The sequence below is a fragment of the Protopterus annectens genome, chromosome 9.part0, assembly GCF_019279795.1.
Source record: "Protopterus annectens isolate FY-2018-M chromosome 9.part0, PAN1.0, whole genome shotgun sequence".
NCBI lineage: Eukaryota > Metazoa > Chordata > Ceratodontiformes > Protopteridae > Protopterus > Protopterus annectens.
In genome coordinates, this window is record NC_056743.1 from 898,182,130 (window position 1) to 898,201,453 (window position 19,324).

Sequence of the window (19,324 nt, forward strand, 5' to 3'; positions counted from 1 at the left end):
TCAGTCAATAAGTAGTTCACTATATTAGTTCAGGCATGACCAAAGGTCAGTTTCGAGTTTACTTTCCAGTCCAGCTGGTGAATCTGGGAATCTTGAGGCAATGTTACAACTGCCTTATGTATACAGACCACCCTCTCCTCCTCCAAACAAGCTCAAATATATGTGAGAGATGCAACTACATAGCCAAATTGGAGGCTAAGCTCTCTCAACCCAGTACTGGCACAGCCTGTCAGGAGGAGAAGGTAACCACACACACCACATATCCAGTCTCACATAGACCTATTGCATCAGCAAACCAAACACAAACACACAAAAACATACTCTGAGGCTCTAAATAAAAATCTGCCTAAGCAGCAGAGACCTCCAAAGCAGACATCCAAGCAACACCTACCACGAAACAATATCCACGTAGCACATAGCTCACAAAGTCAGTGTGCCACACAGTCACAGCCCTTAAGGCTAAACAACACACCTAATACACTTGTAATAGGTGACTCTATTGTCAGACACACTGACGTCCCACTCACCAGGCTGAACAAGGAGAAGGTCACTGTAAGCTGCCTGTCGGGTGCCAGGATCCACCACATAACACAAGCACTCAGGTCACTCCAAAGCAAGTACAAATATGGCTCCGTCATTGTCCATGCTGGTGAGAATGACCTGAGACGTACCTCCCTGGACTACATGAAAAAAAGACGTACAGGAGCTCTTTGATCATGTAGCCCAGGCCGGTATGACCCTGACCTTGAGTAGCATCTTACCCTCACCAAGAATGATGCCACAGTATAAAAGCAAAATGATTAATTTTAACAATTGGCTAAAGTATTGGTGTCATTCAAAGGGGATCCAGTGTCTGTCAGCCTGGGATGACATGCTCGACAAGCCACGCTGCTTCGCTAGGGATGGCTGGAACCTGTCACCCCTGGGATTTCGAATACTGGCAAAGGCTCTTGCCTCCTCCATAGTGCCTTTTTTAGGCAAGGCTCAAAAGACAAACCCACCCCCATAGACAACACAAAGAAAAAAAAACTAAGGGTAATGCTGCTCAACGCCAGAAGTCTAAACCTCAAGATGCACGCACTCGAGACTCCCCTCAGTATGGAGAATATCGATATCTGTGCAGTAACAGAAACCTGGTTCAAGGCTCCCGAGAGCACCCCAGCACTAACAGGTTATACTTCATACCATGCCTTCCGGCCCCAAAACTCAGACCAAACCACAAAAGGAGGGGGAGTATCCATATTTATCAAAGATACCCACACCTCCAGGTTAGTGGCACTGCACGAAGCATTGGAGACCATCCATGTGCAACTAACAGTGGGCAAAACTGCCTTTCAGTTTGTAGCCTGCTACCCCACCCTCCCAAACACAGGAACCTCACTCGGCTTTCCTGAGAACACTGGAGAATATGAAGGTCTCTCCAAACACTATTATACTGTGTGACTTCAACTACCCAAACATCGATTGGGAAAACTACTCAAGCCCAAACACCCTCGCCCAACGGTTCCTAGAATTTATAAACTCAAATGCAATGGAACAACTGGTCACCACTCCCACAAGAGGGGAAAACATATTGGATCTGGTCATCACCAACATGGGGTCTCTGTTCCACACCAGAGGTATACCCCTCATTGGTAAGATAAGAACATAAACAAACCTCACTGGACATCCATATTCCGTCCCCTTCCCTAGCCAAGGAAACCACGATGAAGAACTTCTCAAAAGCAAACTTCACACTCACACTTCTCAAAACTGAGGTGGAATCCTTCAAAGCCCCCAGGCCAGTGGAAAATACGGCCCAAAATACAGAATCCTTTACAAAAGCATTATATGGACACCTACAGGAATGCATGGAGCATGCTATCCCAAATAAAACCAAGACTCACTCCTTCAAAGGCAGCAAGACCTGTCTGGTGGACCCCGGCCATAAATAAGCTATACAACAGAAGGAGAAAGCTACTACATGACAGAGCAAAATCCCAAAAAGGGAAGGCGTCACTGATCAGTACTAGCAAGAAACTATGATCCCTCATAAAATCATGTAAGGCCAGTTTCGAAAGAAATATTGCACAAGACACTAAAGATAATCACAAGGCCTTCTTTAGTTATGTCAGAAACCTGGGAGGCAACTCCCAGATATGCTCTGAGTTGGTGCAAAATGACAAAAAATACACTGAACCCACAGACATTGCCAACATCCTGGCAGAAAGGTTTAGTGCAAACGTCTCCCCCCCCTTCCCCCCAAAAGAGCAAATGTCTATCCCAACAGAGTGTAACCTTCCTGAGATCACAGATGCACAGGGTGAGAGCTGCCCTCTCCAAAGCAAGAAACACAGCATCAATGGGACCAGACGGTGTCCCGGGCCGCATCTTACACAAGCTCAAAAAGAACTAAACCCTCATATAAATTCACTGTTCAATCTCAGCCTTACTACAGGATATGTACCCAAGGAATGGCGTACAGCAACAGTGGTCCCACTCCACAAAGGTGGTGCCACAACAGACCCCGGAAACTATCGCCCTATAAGCCTGACTAGCCTGGTCTGCAAAGCTATGGAGCGTATCATCAAGGAAATCATAAACAAAGACATCGGGAACCTCCAGACACTGGATCTTATCCAATTCGGCTTCGTTAAGGGCAGATCTTGCCTCTTGAACCTGGTCGACTTCTTTGAAACAGTTACCAAAGCCATAGATGAAGGGAAGGTAGTCCACACAGCCTACCTGGACCTCGCAAAAGCCTTCGACCCAATACCCCACTCGGGCATCATAAATAAGCTCACCAGCTTAAATATCAACCCCTATGTCACAATATGGGTTGCAAACTGGCTAAGGGATAGAAGCAACATGGTCAGAATAGCAGGTGCCATGTCAAACTCTAAACCAGTTACAAGTGGTGTCCCACAAGGCTCAGTCCTGGGACCTCTCTTGTTCGGTACATATTTCTCCGAAGTACAGGCTAACACGGGTGGACTATGGCTGACCAAGTTCGCAGATGACTGCAAACTGGGTGCCGTAATCGACTCTCCGGCTGACACAAGCATCCTCCAAAAGGGTCTCACAGAGACAGATAACTGGTGCCAGAACCATGGCCTAAAGCTAAATGCCAAAAAGTGCATAGTCATCCCCTTTGGGAAAAACAAAGTGCCCACAAATTACCACATAGGTGGTAATCCATTAAGTACGGAAGAAGTAATTAGGGACTTGGGGACCCAAGTAGATAGCAATCTCTCCTTTGACAATCACGTTGCCAAAGTGGTTAGAAAGACCTTCTATATAGCCCACCTTATCACGAAAGGGTTCACATCTAGATCAAGAGAGGTCATTGTGCACCTCTACTCATCACTTATCAGGCCCATAATTGAGTACAATGCCCCGTTTGGGATGTACCTTACCCGACACCTGCAGCAACTGGAAAGACCCCAAAAGTATCTCAAAAAGAGGATCAAGGGGCTCAAACAGATGCCCTATGCAGTTCGGCTAAAGAAACTCCAGCTCTACTCAGTTGCGTACCACCTACTCAGAGGCGATCTGTGTCTGACGTATAAAGCCATGTCCAACTCAGAATTAATGGACATGCTTCACCTCAGGAAATCCAAATCCCTTAGAGCTACATGCTCCAGGGACTTGAACCTCAGCACAGAAATAAATAGGACATGCTGGAGGGACAGATTCATATCCAGGAGGCTCCGTTCACTCTGGAACAAAATCCCAATCCATGTTAGGCAGAGCCCCTCACTGACCCTCTTCAAGAGAAATATTGACGAGTGGATGGGAGATCGTAAGTTTACCCCTGGGATCTCTTCTGTGTCCCTGCTTGACAGAGGTACAGTAAACTAACCTTAAAAGGGCTACCTTCCGTGACCTACTATACAGAGGCACAGTCAACTAATCTAAAAGGGTGGCGAAAGCCAAACACACTCTGGCTAGGCTTATAAATGCCCTAGGGCAGATCTATGAACTTATAACCATAGATGTCCTTCTCTTCCATGTTGCAGTATTCTTGGTGTGGGATTTCTTGCCTCAGGTGACCCGTACGTCAGCTCCTATACAAAAGCTTCAGCTTGGTTGCTGTAGTTGCATGGGACGTCACACATAGGGCCATAAACCAGGGGCCTTAAATGTGACGTCTGCACGCACAGACCTCAGAACTTGAAAGCCCAACAGGACAGGCGAAATAGAGTAGCAAGTGATGTCAACCATAGGATCAAAGAGCCATTTGGTGGTTAAATTGGACATAGAAGAAGTTATCAGGGACCTGGGGACCCAGGTTGATAGTAGTCTGTCATTCGACACCCATGTAGCTAAAGTAGTTAGGAAGACCTTCTACATTGCCCACCTTATCATGAAGGGATTCTCATCTAGATCAAGGGAGGTCATAGTCTCCCTATACTCATCACTCATCAGACCAATGATTGAGTACAATGCCCCATTCGGAATGTATCTGACCCGACACTTGCAGCAGCTGGAGAGGCCACAAAAGTTCCTCACCAAAAGGATAAAGGGTCTCAAACATCTGTCCTATGCTGCCCGACTGAAAGAACTCCAGCTCTATTCAGTCGCCACCGCTTGCTCAGAGGTGACCTTTGCCTAACATACAAGGCCATGTCAAACCCAGATTTGATGAATATGCTTCACCTCAAAAATCTAGATCCGTCAGAGCCACAAGGGGGAGACTTAAACTATTAATAGGACGCTGGAGGGATAGATTCATCACCCAAAGACTCCCTATGCTGTGGAATAAAATCCCGGTATATGTGAGGCAGAGCACCTCGCTGGCCTTGTTCAAGAGAAATCTTGACCAATGGATGGGAGATCGCAGATATACCCCAGGGATTACCTCAGTGTCACTGCTCAACAGAGGCACAGCAAAATAATGGGTATAGTTCCCCATACTAACTAGGCTTGTAAATGCCCTCGGGCAGATAGCCTAGTATGAACCTATGAACCTATGAACCTATGTGCGTGCAGTGTATTGCACACAGTACTTAGGATATTCCACTGTTGTGTGGAAAAGACACATATTGCTGCCCAATACCTCACAGGAATTGGGGATATATACATCATCACTGACATGTGCTGACATGGCATTCATGAACTGGTGCAGTACCCTGGATGCTGATGTTTGTAAAATCCACATCATATCACCAGTTGATCTCTGGAAGGTACCTGTTGCTGGTATCCTTAGGGCAACAAATACCTTGGTTTCCACTGGGATAGGTTTCCCTCTGTAGGTTCTGTGTGTGAGACATGGCCTGCACAGCTCCACAATCTTCTGCAGGAGGTCTCTGTCCACTCTATAGTGCTCTACTATCTCCAGCTCATGTAGCCCCTGGTAGGTTACCCTGTGCCTGCACACTCCTCTCTGTCTACTCACTGTGTGATGCTGAGCAACATTCACATTGGCACAACCCTCCACATGTTGCATATGTTGATGTATAATAGCAATGGCAGCCCCTAACATTATGTTGTCTCAGTTAAGCTTTTACAGTTTTCACTTCTCTTAGTATACTACAGTGTTGCAGTGTGTCTGAGAAAAACATGGTGGAATGCTGTTTGTAGAGTTGTACGTGCTGTGCTGTGCTGGCCTACTGTACTGGCTGTGTAATATACTCAGTCTGATTGTTTTCACCTGCTAGCTGTGGTAGTTCTCCTTGGTAAACTAATGGGTACAGTATTTTTTCATATAAGGGGTGGTGTAAGCCACAAAACTTTGGGCTAGGCTTATAAATGCCTTAGGGCAGATAGCCTAGTATAAACCTATGAACCTATGAACCTATGAGACCTAAGACAGGTCAATAATGAGAAAGAGGACAGAGAAGGGGGTTAGGTGGATGGGAAGGAATACTGTAACATGAAAGAGCAGGGCATCTATGGTTATGGTAAGATTTTACACAACTATTCTATGTTCTTCTATTCCTATGTTACAGTATTCTTGGTGTGGGAGAGTACCACAGCTTAGATGGACGGAAGGGAGGAGATAGAAGGAGCTGACTCCACAAAGCCCTGCAGAATTGCTCTGGGAAAACCTGCACGTGCTCTAGAGACATTTTCTAGCTTGTAATGTTTGGTGAAAGTGTGAATTATGGACCATGTGGCTGCTTCCAGGATGGATGCAGTTCCAGGCCCTTTAGGAAGGCTTTGGAGGCTGCCACTGCCCTGGTAGAGTGAGCCTTTACTCCCTGTGGCAGTTTTTTGCTATGGTGTGAGTGACAGGCAAATAGCTTTCCCAATCCAACATGCAATGGTTTGTTTGGAGACTGCCTTGCCTAGGGCCCTGGGATGGAAAAAACAAAAAGCTGACTGGATTTTCTTATGGATTTGGTTTTGTCTAGGTAAAATCTTAGCTGTCTGTGTACATCCAGGGAGAGGGGTATTCTCTTACTTTCATTGGTGGGAGAGGGGAAAAAGGTAGGTAGATGAATAGATTGGTTTAAGTACAGATCGTTGACCACTTTAGGCATAAAGGAAGGGCTGGTCCGTAGGGTTACCCTGTCCTTGTGGAAGGTAGTGTATGGAGGGCAGGCCATTAGGGCCTGCAACTCTGACACCCTCCTGGCTGAAGTTATAGCCATTAGCAGTACTGTCTTCCAAGTGCATATTTGCAGAGTAGCAGTATTAGCTGGTTCAACTGGGGACTGTGTGAGTTTGTTTGTTGTCCTGTGTGGGGATGTAGAATTTGTCTGCAGGGACAAGTTGTGCTGTGAGGCTAGGTCCCAGTTCAGGTCAGAGGGTGGCGGGATGGGTTTTCTTGGTGGTCTGATGTGCAAGACCGCTTTTAAAAACAGTTTAACATCGAGCCTGGCTAGTAGGGGAGGGTCTAGTGGCATACAGGCTGAAATAGCTGAAAGGTGGACTTTCACTGAAGAGTATGGAAGTCCCCATTTAACTAGTTAACACACACACAGAAAAGAACTAAGGGTGGATCTGTGGTGCATGGATCCCTGCCCTTGCCCAGACACCACTTGGAAAATTTCTCCCATTTAACTAAGTAAGATTTCTTGCAGTAGGTTGCCTGGCCTCCCTCAGGAATGAAAACACATCCACTGAGTAGTGGTGCCTGAAGGGAATTAAAGGTTTATCACCCACAGTGTCAGTGCTAACATCTGGAAGTGTGGGTGAATGAGGGTTCCCTTTTGTTGTGTCAGAAGGTCCACCTTGTGGGGTAACTTGTGGTGACTGGCCTTAGCTAGACTGAGAAATAGGGGGAACCAGTCCTGTCTTCGCCAGTAGGTCGTCACCAGCAAGATTTTTGTTTTTTGTCTCCTGATTTTCAGGAGGACTTTTTGAATTAAAAGGAAGGGTGGAAAGGCTTATAGAAACCTCCCCTTCCATGAAATGCTGAATGCATCTATTCTCCATGCTAGTGGAGAGTGGGTCTTGGAGCAGAAAGTCTGCAGCTGTTTGTTCTGGGGGGAGGCAAACAAATCTATCTGAGGTGTACCCAACCAGTGGCAATGTCTAGGAAGACATTCCTGTCCAGCATCCATTTGTGATTTATAGAGGATGTCCTGCTAATGAGGTCTGCTTGCTTGTTGTCCTGCGAGGGGATGTAGAATTTGTCTGCAGGGACAAGTTGTGCTGTGAGGCTAGGTCCCAGATTAATAAGGTTAGTCTGCAGAGGAGGTAGGCTTTTGTCCCACCCTGCTTGTTGAGGTACCACATAACTGTGATGTTGTCTATTAGGATTAGGAGAACACCTGGTTGTAAAAAGGGAAGGAAGACTTTCAATACTAGAAGGACTGCTGTCATTTCCCTCACGTTGACATGTTTGTTCTTTATGAAAGGGAGCCACTTTGCTTGTATCCTGTAATTTGACATTGTAGCCCCCCAACCTAGGTTTGATGCAAATGTATGCATGAACTGGTTTGGGGTGGGTAACTGCTGTGGAAGGCCCGGGTTCAGTTGAATTTGCTGAATCCACCATTTTAATTCTGACAGAAGGTAGGGCAAGAGGATAATTTCTTGCTCTAAAGGATGTTGGTGTTGTGACCATACATTTTTTTAAATACCACTGCAGCTTTCTCATGTGCATTCTGGCTAGTGGTAGCATGGGAATGGTGGCTGCTATTAGGCCCAGGATTTACAGGAATTGCCTTACAGTTATCTGTTTAGTCTGCATGAGGGTTCTGAAGTGGGAGGACAAGTAAATGACTTTGTCTTACGGAAGAAAGGCTTTCATTATGTCTGTCCTGATCCTGCAACCCAGAAATGTTTTGTCTTGTTCTGGGGTCAAGGAAAAGTTTGGGAAGTTGAGGGTGAACCCCAGTCTCTGAAGCAGGCAAATAGTGAACTGTAGATGGATTTGCAGGGTTTCTTTGCATTCTGCTAGGATAAGGATGTCATCCAGGTAAGGGTAAATCTGAATCCCTTGTGTTCTGCAAAAGGCTATGGCAGGTGCCAGGAATTCTGTGAACACTCTGGGAGCATTGGATAAACCAAAGGGCAATGCTGCAAATTGAAAGTAAGAGGAGGGTCTAGAAAAACGTAAGAACTTTCTGTGGGAATGTTGTATGGGGATGTGGCTTCTTTCAGGTCGAGTGTTGGCATGAAGGCCTGGGCTTGTATGAGAGGGAGTAAAGTTTGTAGGGACAAAATTCTGAAGGTAGGAACCATTAAGAATAGGTTTAGAAAAGAAAGGTCTAGGATGGGCCTCCATGGTCCACCTTTTTTACGGACCAGAAACAGTCTTGAGTAGAAGCCTTTTCCTTCCTGCCCTGGTGGGACAGGTTCTATTGTTCCCAGGTTCAGAAGGTCTTGTAAAATCTGAGGGAAGAGGTGTCTCTGACTTCTTGGGGGAAAGGGCATGCCCCATAAGGGGGGGGGTCTTTCTCTCCAAGAAAGGAAGTTATCCTTTTTGCACTATAGCCAGAACCCATTTGTCTGTAGTGATGGTTTTCCAAAAGGGGAGACAGTAGGAGAGACGGGCAGAAAGGGGAAGGTGGGCAAGGCAGTCACGCATTGTTGGGTCCTCCACTGTCTTGAAAGGGCTGTCTAGTGGGGGGCTGTGAGACAGCCGGCCTGGAAGAGGTTTGTCTTCCCCCCTTCTGTGTCTGGAAGAAGAATGTCCAGCAGAGAGGTGGGGGGGGGGGGGGCTACTGACCAAAGTAGTTCTTCCAGGGTAATTTCTGTAATACTTAGGAATAGGAGACACAAGAAGATTCTTGATGTCTTGCAATTCCTTACTCTTTTCTTAAAGATTTTTAAAAAGGTCTGCTGATTGTTTACCAAACAATACGTTAAGGTCTAGAAGAGCAAATAAGATTTTTGACTTGAAGTCCTCCGGTAAGTGTTGAAGACGTAGCCAGGAAAGCTCTAGAGTACAGAGGCCTCTGCAGCATCATAACTACATGCAGACTTTGGATCCAACCCAGTTTGGCTTTGTCAAAGGCAGATCATGCCTTTTAAACTTGGTTGACTTTTTCGAAACAGTCACCAAGGCCATTGACGAGGGAAAGGCAGTCCATACAGCCTACCTAGACCTGGTGAAAGCTTTTGATACAATACCTCACTCGGGTATCATTGAAAAACTCATCAACTTAAATGTAAACCCATACATTACAAGATGGGTTGCAAACTGGCTGAGTGACAGAACCCACAGGGTCAGAGTTGCTGGCGCCATGTCAGACTCAAAGCCTGTCACAAGTGGTGTCCCACAGGGCACAGTCCTGGGCCCACTCTTGTTTGGCATCTACTTTTCTGAAGTACAAGCAAACACAGGAGGGTTATGGCTGACAAAGTTTGCAGATGACTGCAAACTGGGCGCCGTAGTTGAAAACACATCCAACACAGATATCCTTCAGAAGGGTCTCACGGAAACGGATAACTGGTGCCAGAGCCATGGCCTAAAGTTAAATGCCAAGAAATGCATAGTCATACCCTTCGGGAAAAATAAGGTTACCCCTAGCTACCATATAGGTGGCAATCCCCTGAACACAGAAGAAGTTATTAGGGACCTGGGAACCCAGGTTGACAGTAGCCTTTCATTCGACACTCATATTGCTAAAGTAGTTAGGAAGACCTTCTACATTGCCCACCTTATCATGAAGGGATTCACATCTAGATCAAGGGAAGTAATAGTCTCCCTATACTCATCACTCATCAGACCAATGATCGAGTACAATGCCCCATTCGGAATGTATCTGACCCGACACTTGCAGCAGCTGGAAAGGCCACAAAAGTTCCTCACCAAAAGGATAAAGGGTCTCAAAAATCTGTCTTATGCTGCCCGACTGAAAGAACTCCAGTTATATTCAGTTGCTTACCGCTTGCTCAGAGGTGACCTATGCTTGACATACAAGGCCATGTCAAACCCAGATTTGATGAACATGCTTCATCTCAAAAAATCTAGATCCCTCAGAGCCACAAGGGCGGGAGACTTAAACCTCGACACGGTTATTAATAGGACGTGCTGGAGGGATAGATTCATCACCCAAAGACTCCCTATGCTGTGGAACAAAATCCCGGTTTATGTGAGGCAGAGCACCTCGCTGGCCTTGTTCAAGAGGAATCTTGACCAATGGATGGGAGATCGCAGATACACCCCAGGGGTTACCTCAGTGTCACTGCTCGACAGAGGCACAGCAAAATAATGGGCATAGTTTCTCCAAACTAAAGGGGTGGCGTAAGCCACAAAACTATGGGCTAGGCTTATAAATGCCCTCGGGCAGATAGCCTAGTATGAACCTATGAACCTATGGACTGTCTGGCTACTTGGGCAGCCACAGAAAGTTTAGATGCTATTTCAGATTTAGTGGGGCAGTCTGGAGTAGCTGTTAGCAGAGTGAAGGCTTGAGAGACAAGGTCCAGAGCATATTTGGTCATATGAATTTGACAGTTGATGGGTCTGAAGGCCATTGTGGAAGAGGTGTAAATCTTCTTTCCAATTCTATCCATAGTTTTACTGTCCTTGTCTGTAGGTAGGAAAGAGGCAGAAGGAATCAGTCTGGATTGTTTGTCTTGTGATACTGGAATCACAGCAGGGTCTTGTCAGGGGTGGTTTGACTAGAAATTTCTGGTCATCAGGTACTTTGTAGAAGTGATCTGGCTTCTTACGGCCAGGGTGCTGAGAGTCTTAGATGCTAAGGAAAAGGCATCTAAATAAGCAAAGATGACAGGAGGAATGGCAGAAGGGGAGGGAGATTCCACTTGTAGCAATTCAAAATATCTTTTTTGAGTCTCAAGACATTTGTGAGGTGTCCCATTTGAAGTATTCCTTCATTTTGGTAATGGTCTCGCCAAAGGTGATATCCTCTGGAGGGGAGTCCACTTCGATGGATTCTTCATCTGGGGAGTAATATTCTTGTGGAGAGGCTATTTGGGAGGCATATGAGAAAGATTCATCTGAAGATGAATAGTAGGCCTCTTGCTCTTCTTCCCTGTCATGTGAAGTGGGTGGTGGAAGACAGGAGCAGGCCGAGGGCTGAAGAGAGGAAGGGTAGATGGGGAAGAAGCTGTGGGCCTAAGGGCCATGAAGGCCTGCATCAAAGATAAGGTGAAGGATTGCCAATCAGGTAGGCCTTCAGCAGGCGTAGCCAGATGTTTGGTTTTATGTTTCTTTTTTAATGGAGTAGTCTTAGGCAAAGGCCTGGAATGGGGTGCATGGCTAAGGGTAGCGGTATCTGGAGAAGAGATCCCGGTCGGAGGCTCAGCTGTGTCTGGTTCTCCCTCAACATCGGCTGTAGCCGATGTCTCAGCAAGCCCTGTGGATAAGCTAGTCGTCAACTGAGAAGCGGCTTCCTCGAAGGTCACCGTTGAAGTAGATGGATCTGACAGACGTCCCTCAACTCCTAAATCGGCAGCTGGTGGATCGTCGAAAGTGAAGAGGCAGGAGAAGCGGGCCTAAGAATCTTGGCCTTCTTTTGCGGAGGTTCAGTCAGAACTTCCGAAATGGGATCCATCCTTAGCACTAATTTTTTAAGTCACTGATTTTCTAGATATAGATTGAAAGCAGCCAGATGGCTGCGTAGGGTCTTAGTAACAAAGGATTGGCAAATCGAGCAAGTGGTATGGTCGTGCTCTCGGCCTAAGCAAAAAAACGCAACGGTCGTGCATATCTTTATGTGGTATATGGCGCTGCATTGGCATTTACCCTTTTTAACTGACATCATCTAAAGGTTACTACAGCAAACCAAGCTTAAGTTAGAAGTCAAAGAAGAAAAACCCCCAACGGGGTACTTAGCTTTTAGATGTCTTGCAGTGAAGAAGCGAAGCACACGATGTGATGGTCGTCTGCGGCTGAAAAGGTCTGAGGTCTGTGTGTGCAGACATCACATTTAAGGCCCCAGGTTTACGGCCATACGTGTGACGCCCCATGCAACTACAGCAGCCAAGGTGAAGCTTTTGTATAGGAGCTGATGTACGGGTTGCCTGAGATGGGAAATCCCACACCAAGAATACTGCAACATGAGAATAGAAGGGCATGTATAAATTATCATTACCAGTGTCATGTCTGAGCACCCTAAGTTGTTCATCTTGGTCCTAAGCACTAAGTGGAAAAAAATGAAAATGACAAGAAACAGGCTCCAGCCTTTACAGGTTCTAAGATCATCAGAAAAGACACAGGAGTTATTGAATGTCGACAAGTATAATGACAATAGCAGCAAAGCAGCAGTCTTCTACCCATGGTCTACACTGATAAATTAGAAAATAAGCAGGGTACAAGACATGTTAAGTCGGCAATTATTTCTTTTGTTTGGCAATTTTGCAGCACCATCTGTTTTGCTGGAGACTTGTACTGCAGCATGAGTTGTGTACTTTGCTTTACTGACAGTTTTTCAGCAGCAGCATCTCCTCTGTGGCAATGAGTGTGTGTCTGTGTGTTTATATTGCGAACAGTGTGTACATCCCTGTAGCCCTGTTTGTGCAGTTTGAATACTCAACATAAATTCCACACGGCATGTAAACTCAGTTAGTTAGTTTGTTCAACCTTTTCAGTACACTGCTCCTGAAACTGCTGCAGAGGTGAAAAAATGACTGACAGAATAAACGTTAAAGAGCATGATGGGGACATGAGATTCCCCGAGGTTCTGGGTATACATGAAAGAATGAAATGCAGACAAGTAATGGAAAGGCAAATGGGGATTCCCCACTGTGAAGAGGCATTACCATAACGTATTTTCATACACACAGCAAAAAGTGATAGTTACAGATTTAAAGCACAGAAGTGCCAAGGCTAAATAAGAAAATCAAGGAACAGTACGACTATAATGGCTTCACACAGGACTTGGGTGTCAGGACAGACGAAAACTTCACACTCCAAGAAAGAGGATAGACAGGGATTAAGCTGCGAAGGAAAGAAAATCTGAAGGCAAGGAGAAAAAAAGCAAAGCCATGACTAACTGGAGGAGGATCAATGATAATTTTCTTACTGAAAATCACTGGCTGAGGTGGTAATGGGGCACAGTTTGCTAGAAGTTATGAAAGCCAAGATTACAGTAAATGTTGTAATTCTTAGTAATAAAAAGCCAGCAGAGCAATATAAACCACTTCTCTGTTACTCTCACCTGTCACTCCAGTAGATGTAATCTCCAAACACAGACACCGAAAACATATCCATATTGTTGGTTGCAAGTACCACCTCTCTGTTTTCTCCTGTTTCCAAATCAATTCTTTCAATTTTGTCAGTTCGAGCATCACACCAATATAGCTTATTTGCCTGGAATAAAAATAAAACTTCCATTGCTATTAGAAATAAAACCAGTAAAGATCAGCTTTATGCTTCACTGAAGTAGTAGAATATTTGCCTTATTTTGAACAATCTGCGTATCTTACTGTTACACACTGTTCTAAAGTATTCTAAAGTTAATGTAAAATTCTGCTAATACACAGCCTTTACAACTTAACATCAAAATTAGAGTCCTTCCTGCTAGTAAGATGAAGCTGTACCGATATCTGAAAAACTACTACTGTACCACTATCTGTGCAACGCCCTGACTTCAGTCAACTATAGGTCACTTTTAACATTTGATGCAGAATAATGAAACCATTAGATAAATATCTACAAAATCTCCAAACAAAAAGTAAAATCCAAACACTTTCATTATTACAGAATCTCAGCCTGTAAACATTTCATTGGTCATACAGGCACCAAAAATAAAATAACATGAGTACTTACCATACTGTTTGCCTCTCAAGAGGATGGGGTACATTCATCTTTTGTTCTCCATATTCTCTTCTTAAAACCTAATATCACCATGCTCAAGGGACATGCTCCATTCATCCTAAGAAACAGTATCCCTGCCTCACATTTGCAGAGTTGAACAACACTGCAGTTCCCAGCACTCAAACACCCTCAAGTAAGATTTCCACAAGCAAGAAACTATGGTGAGCTACAAAGACTACCAGTGTTAGGGTACTCATCATTAAAGTATAGCTAAGTGGAAGTAAGCTGACAGTGACGGCTCACCCATGCTATGGGGAGAGAGATACCTTGGTTTTCCAAAACTGATGCTCACTGGGGATAAGGAGATTCAGCATGCAGGGTACAATCCAAGAAATGTGTGCGGCTTTGCCAAGTGCTGCCCATGCACTGCATCACTATACAGGTGGAAGCATGCATGCAGTTCAGAGAACAGCACAGTAGGATAGTGCACATCTCAACTCAGCAAAAGGTAGGGTTAGCAACACCATTAAAAAATCCTTGACAGGGCTTTAGGAATTAAATCCTAACTACAACCCAGAAGACCCAAAACTGGTTATAGGCTCAGGAGTCAGGTGGGGTAAGCAGTGAGTAAGTAGCCAACACTAGCTTGCTCATATAAGAGGGAAGAAAAGGGTCTGGTCTGCTGTAGTGCAGGGTTGTATGCCTGTCACTACTAAGCTGCATTTGCAGAGCAGTCTTCATGGGGCATGCTCAGGAACATGTACATCTGCAGAAGAATGCACATGTTAGCCTCAGGTGGAGGGCTTAGAGCTAAATGAATAAAACTAGATGTTGCCTGGATGAAGACTTCCTATGATCAACTCTTACCCTACAGGAAAATGAATAGGATGACTGATCGTGGGAGCAGTGATGGTAGGTGGAGTAATGGGGGATAAAAAGAGCATAAAAAAAACCCTGATGTGAGGAAAGTACAGTTGTGTACACTTACCATAAATGTAGATGTTCGAGTGTATTCACTGTTGCAGTCATCACCTGTGGTAGCCCTCGGTCGGCCCGAATACTAGAGTGAATGTTTTTGTGCGCCGGCTGCCGTCGCCTGTAGTCTGACGTCAGGTTTTCAGTGCTATAAAGCAAGGCAGCCGACGTCATTACATCAGTTTTTCTTGCCCTAACCCATAAGAAGCACAAAGGAAGAGAGAACTGGTCTTGGTGGCTAAACGCCACCTTGGGAAGCTTATGTCCCCCTAGGGGAAGATGATAAATGGGGGATGGAGAGAAGGAAACCAAGACTACAACAGTGAATACACTCAAACATCTACATTTATGGTAAGTGTACACAACTGTACTATGTTCTTCGTGTTTCACTGTTGCAGTCATCACCTGTGGGAGGATTCCCAAAGTTGAGGAAAAGGATAGAATGATAGGTAGGAGTCCTAGGTATGGGTCAGGACGCCCTGCAGAATTGCAGAGGTAAACCCTGCCCTAAACTTAGAAAAGAGAGGTAGGTGGTAATGCTTTGTAAAGGTATGGACAGAGGTCCAGGTGGCTGCTTCCAACATGTCCATGGTAGGGACTCCTCTGAGGAAGGCAGTGGAAGTGCAGACTGCCCTAGTGGAGTGGGTACGGATAGACTTAGGGATGGGTTTCCCATGTAGTCTGTAGCAAAAATGGATACAGTGTGAAATCCATTTGGAAATGGTTTGATTGGAGAAGGGCTTCCCCTCTGCCCCTGGGGCAAAGCTTACAAGAAGCTGGTCTGTTTTTCTGAATGGTTTAGTACGATCCAGACAGTATCTGAGTTGTCTATGCACGTCTAGTGAGTGTAGAATTTTTTCCCCCTTGTTTTGAGGGTTGGGAAACAAGGTGGGAAGGTGTATGGCCTGGTTAAGGGCCACATCAGATACCACCTTGGGCATAAAGGGGGGGGGGGGGTTAGTCCTCAGGGAGACTCTGTCTGCATGGAAAATTATGAAGGGCTCGACAGCCATGAGAGCTTGAAGTTCCGAGACCCTTCTGGCTGAGGTGATAGCTAGTAGGAAGGCAGTCTTCCAAGAAAGACATTTCAATTCTGTTGAAGTGGCAGGTTCGAAAGGAGGTAAGGTTAGATTCTCTAACACATAATTCAGGTCCCAGGGTGGCATCGGAGGCCTTCTGGGAGGCCTGATATTAGAAGCCCCTCTGACGAATTGCTTAATCAAAGGATGAAAGAAGAGAAGTGTGTCTGAATCATATTGGGCAGAGATGGCCGAGGCATGGATTTTTAATAGAGGAGAAAGACAGGCCACTATTGAGTAACTCTGCTAGATAATCCAGGATGAGGGGGATGGAAAGTTGGGAGGTACTTCCCCCTTTTGATTGTTTCCAGGAGCAGAATCTTTTCCATTTTCCTGCATATGACTTTCTTGTGCTGGGCCTTCTGGCCTCTATGATGATGTCCAGGACCTGTTTGCTTAACAGGGTTCTCCTTGTTAGTTTTTAGTGTATAAGCCATGCTGAAAGTTTGAGAGTCTGTAGGTCTGGGTGCAGTACCTTCCCCCTCTCCTGGGTCAAGAGGTCTGATATCAGGGGAAACATCTTTGGGGGCTGTAAGGTCAGACTGCATAATAAGGGGTACCAATGCTGTCTGGGCCAATCTGGAGCAATGAGGATAGCCTTTGGTCTCTCCTCTCTTATTTTGATCAGAACATTGGGAATAAGGGGCAGAGGATGGTATGTGTACATAAAGAGGGAGCTCCAAGGGAAGGTCAAGGCATCCACATTCCATGCTAGGAGGTGATGCTCCCTGGTACAGAACTTGTGCAGCTGGTGGTTGAGATGCGAAGCAAAGAGGTTCACTTCTGGGGTCCCCCACTCCTGGATTATTTGCAGAAAGATTACTCTGTGGAGCTGCCATTTGTGGGGGTCCAGTAAGTTACTGCTTAAATGGTCCGCCAGTGTGTTGTTGATCCTGGGTAAGTATTGGGCAATTAGGTGTTGCCCCATGGAGGTGGCTATAAGCCAGAGACTCATGGCTAACCTACACAGGGGGTAAGACTGGGTACCCTCCCTGCTTGTTGATGTACCACATTACTGTTGTGTTGCTTATTTTTATAAGGAGGACCCTTGGCCTGAGATGGGGTTGGAAGGAAGTCAGAGCCTTTTGCACTGCCATCATTTCTTTCTGGTTGATGTGCGAGTGAAGTTGTTGGGTATTCTAAAGGCTTTGGGTATACCTGCCTGCAAGGTGAGCGCCCCAAGCAATGTTCAAGGCATCGGTGGTGATCGTCTGGCCAGAAGGGTGAAGGGAAGACCCTTGTTCATGGCACAGGCTTCTGCCCACCAGAGAAATTCGGCCCTTGTACAACGGATCAGAAGGAGAGTGGTTTCTAGGGACAGAGTGCTGGCACCAAAGGTTCTTTAAGTATCACTGAAGTTTTCTCATGTGAACCTTGGCGAGAGGGATGAGAAGGATGCAAGATGCCATGTATCCCAAGGCTTGCAGGAACTTCATCGCAGTGAGGTGACTTCTGGAAGCCAGCTGGGAGAAGTAGAGAGGCAGGAAGCTCTGTTTTTCTGGGGATAGGAAGGCCATTTGGGTTGCAGTGTCTAGCACAGCTCCCAGGAAAACATTTTTTCTGGTGGGTTTTGCTTTGATCTTTTTCTCGTTGATTGTGAACTCTGGGGAAGTAAGGAGTGATTTGACAAAGAGAAGGCCCTGGAAGCAATTTTTCTTTGCAGTCTGCCTGAATGAGGCAGTGGTCCAGGTAAGGGTAAATCTGTATATTTCTCTGTCTGCAGAATGCTATAGCCGGTGCCAAACATTTGGTGAATACTCTGGGAGCAGTAGATAACTCAAAGGGCAGTGCAGAGAACTGAAAGTGTTGAAAGCCTGCTCTGAAGCGCAGGAATTTTCTGCACGATTCCCTGATGGGGATGTGGAGGTAGGCATATTTTAAGATCTAGTGTCACAAACCAGGCATTTTGTGTGAGCATAGACAGGAGCTGCTGCAAGGTCAGCATTTTGAATCTGGGGACCACCAAGGAGGTGTTCAGTTTGGATAGATCCAGGATGGGGTGCCAAGTCCCCTCTTTTCTAGGAACAAGGAATAGTCTGGAGTAAAAACATTTTCCTGTTTGATCTGGAGGGACAAGTTCTACTGCCCCCTGGGATATTAGAGTTTGGACCTGTTTCAATGCCTCTGCCCACTGGTTTGGCGGGAGGTCTGGGTACCCTCTTGGAATAGGGAGTTCACTGAAGGAGAATCTGTATCCCTGAGAAATGATTTTTAAGACCCATTGGTCCCTGGTTATAGAGACCCAATTGTCCTTGAAGAGGGTGATCCTTTCTTCTAGTTTTTGATGAGTGAAAGGAGGGTAGAGGGGGGAGGGAGGGACACTGTGAGTGCTTTCCATAGAAGCTAGGCTTAGAACTCCCTGCCTTAGAGACGGAAATGGTCCATTGTTTCTTTGTTGGCCCTGGGATAGGGGCCTGGATGGCCTGTCTCTGCGGGGCTTACCTTGGCCCGGTCTGCTAGGTGCAGGGAAGGCCCAGTGCTTAAGAGGCAAAGTTCCTGTTGAATCTGGGAGGCTGAACTTGAAAGAAATCTTTTACTGTTTGCACAGATTTTGCTTTGTCTAACATCTTTTTAAGCACCTCTTCTGCTTTTTCCCCCAAACAAATGTTTCTTATCTAGGGGTATATCAATAAGTTTAGACTTGACATGATCAGGGAGAGGTTGTTCCTTCAGTCATGCATGTCTTCTAATAACAGATCCTGTCACTGCTGCCCTGTTAGAGGCTTCTAGGGCATCATATCCACATTGTGATGAGTGTTTGGCCACTTGACAAGCAGAGTGTAGTAATTCGGGTCTATATTAAATCAACGAAAATCCATTACCTCGAATACCAAAACAGAGACACGTATTACTCTAACCGTGAAAATACCGAACGCACTAAACCGCGAAATTTAAAATATTGAATGTTCATAGTCGGCCAACCCCACCACCTGCTACATACTACCTACCCAAACAAAATAAATAAACCACATACATACACTAACCAAACCCTACCCCTAACCCTAAAGTAAAGCACCAAAACACAACTTCTAACCCTACACTAAACCCCACATACACAACTATCTATGCACTATCCTCCTTAACTCCTCCCAAACCCTAAGGTCCATAACTACCGCACACTTCCCCAACGGAGATATACCCAAACAAAATAAATAATACACGTAAA

General features: G+C 45.7%; 1 protein-coding gene across 1 annotated transcript in view; it reads right to left on the reverse strand.

Moving 5' to 3' along the window:
• Positions 1 to 19,324, reverse strand: part of LRP1 (LDL receptor related protein 1) — a 2,772,300-nt gene that overhangs the window by 1,080,419 nt on the left and 1,672,557 nt on the right. The window contains exon 39 of the mRNA XM_044083629.1: positions 13,506 to 13,657. Coding sequence (XP_043939564.1) covers positions 13,506 to 13,657 — 152 coding nt within the window. The remainder of the gene's footprint in view (positions 1 to 13,505; positions 13,658 to 19,324) is intronic.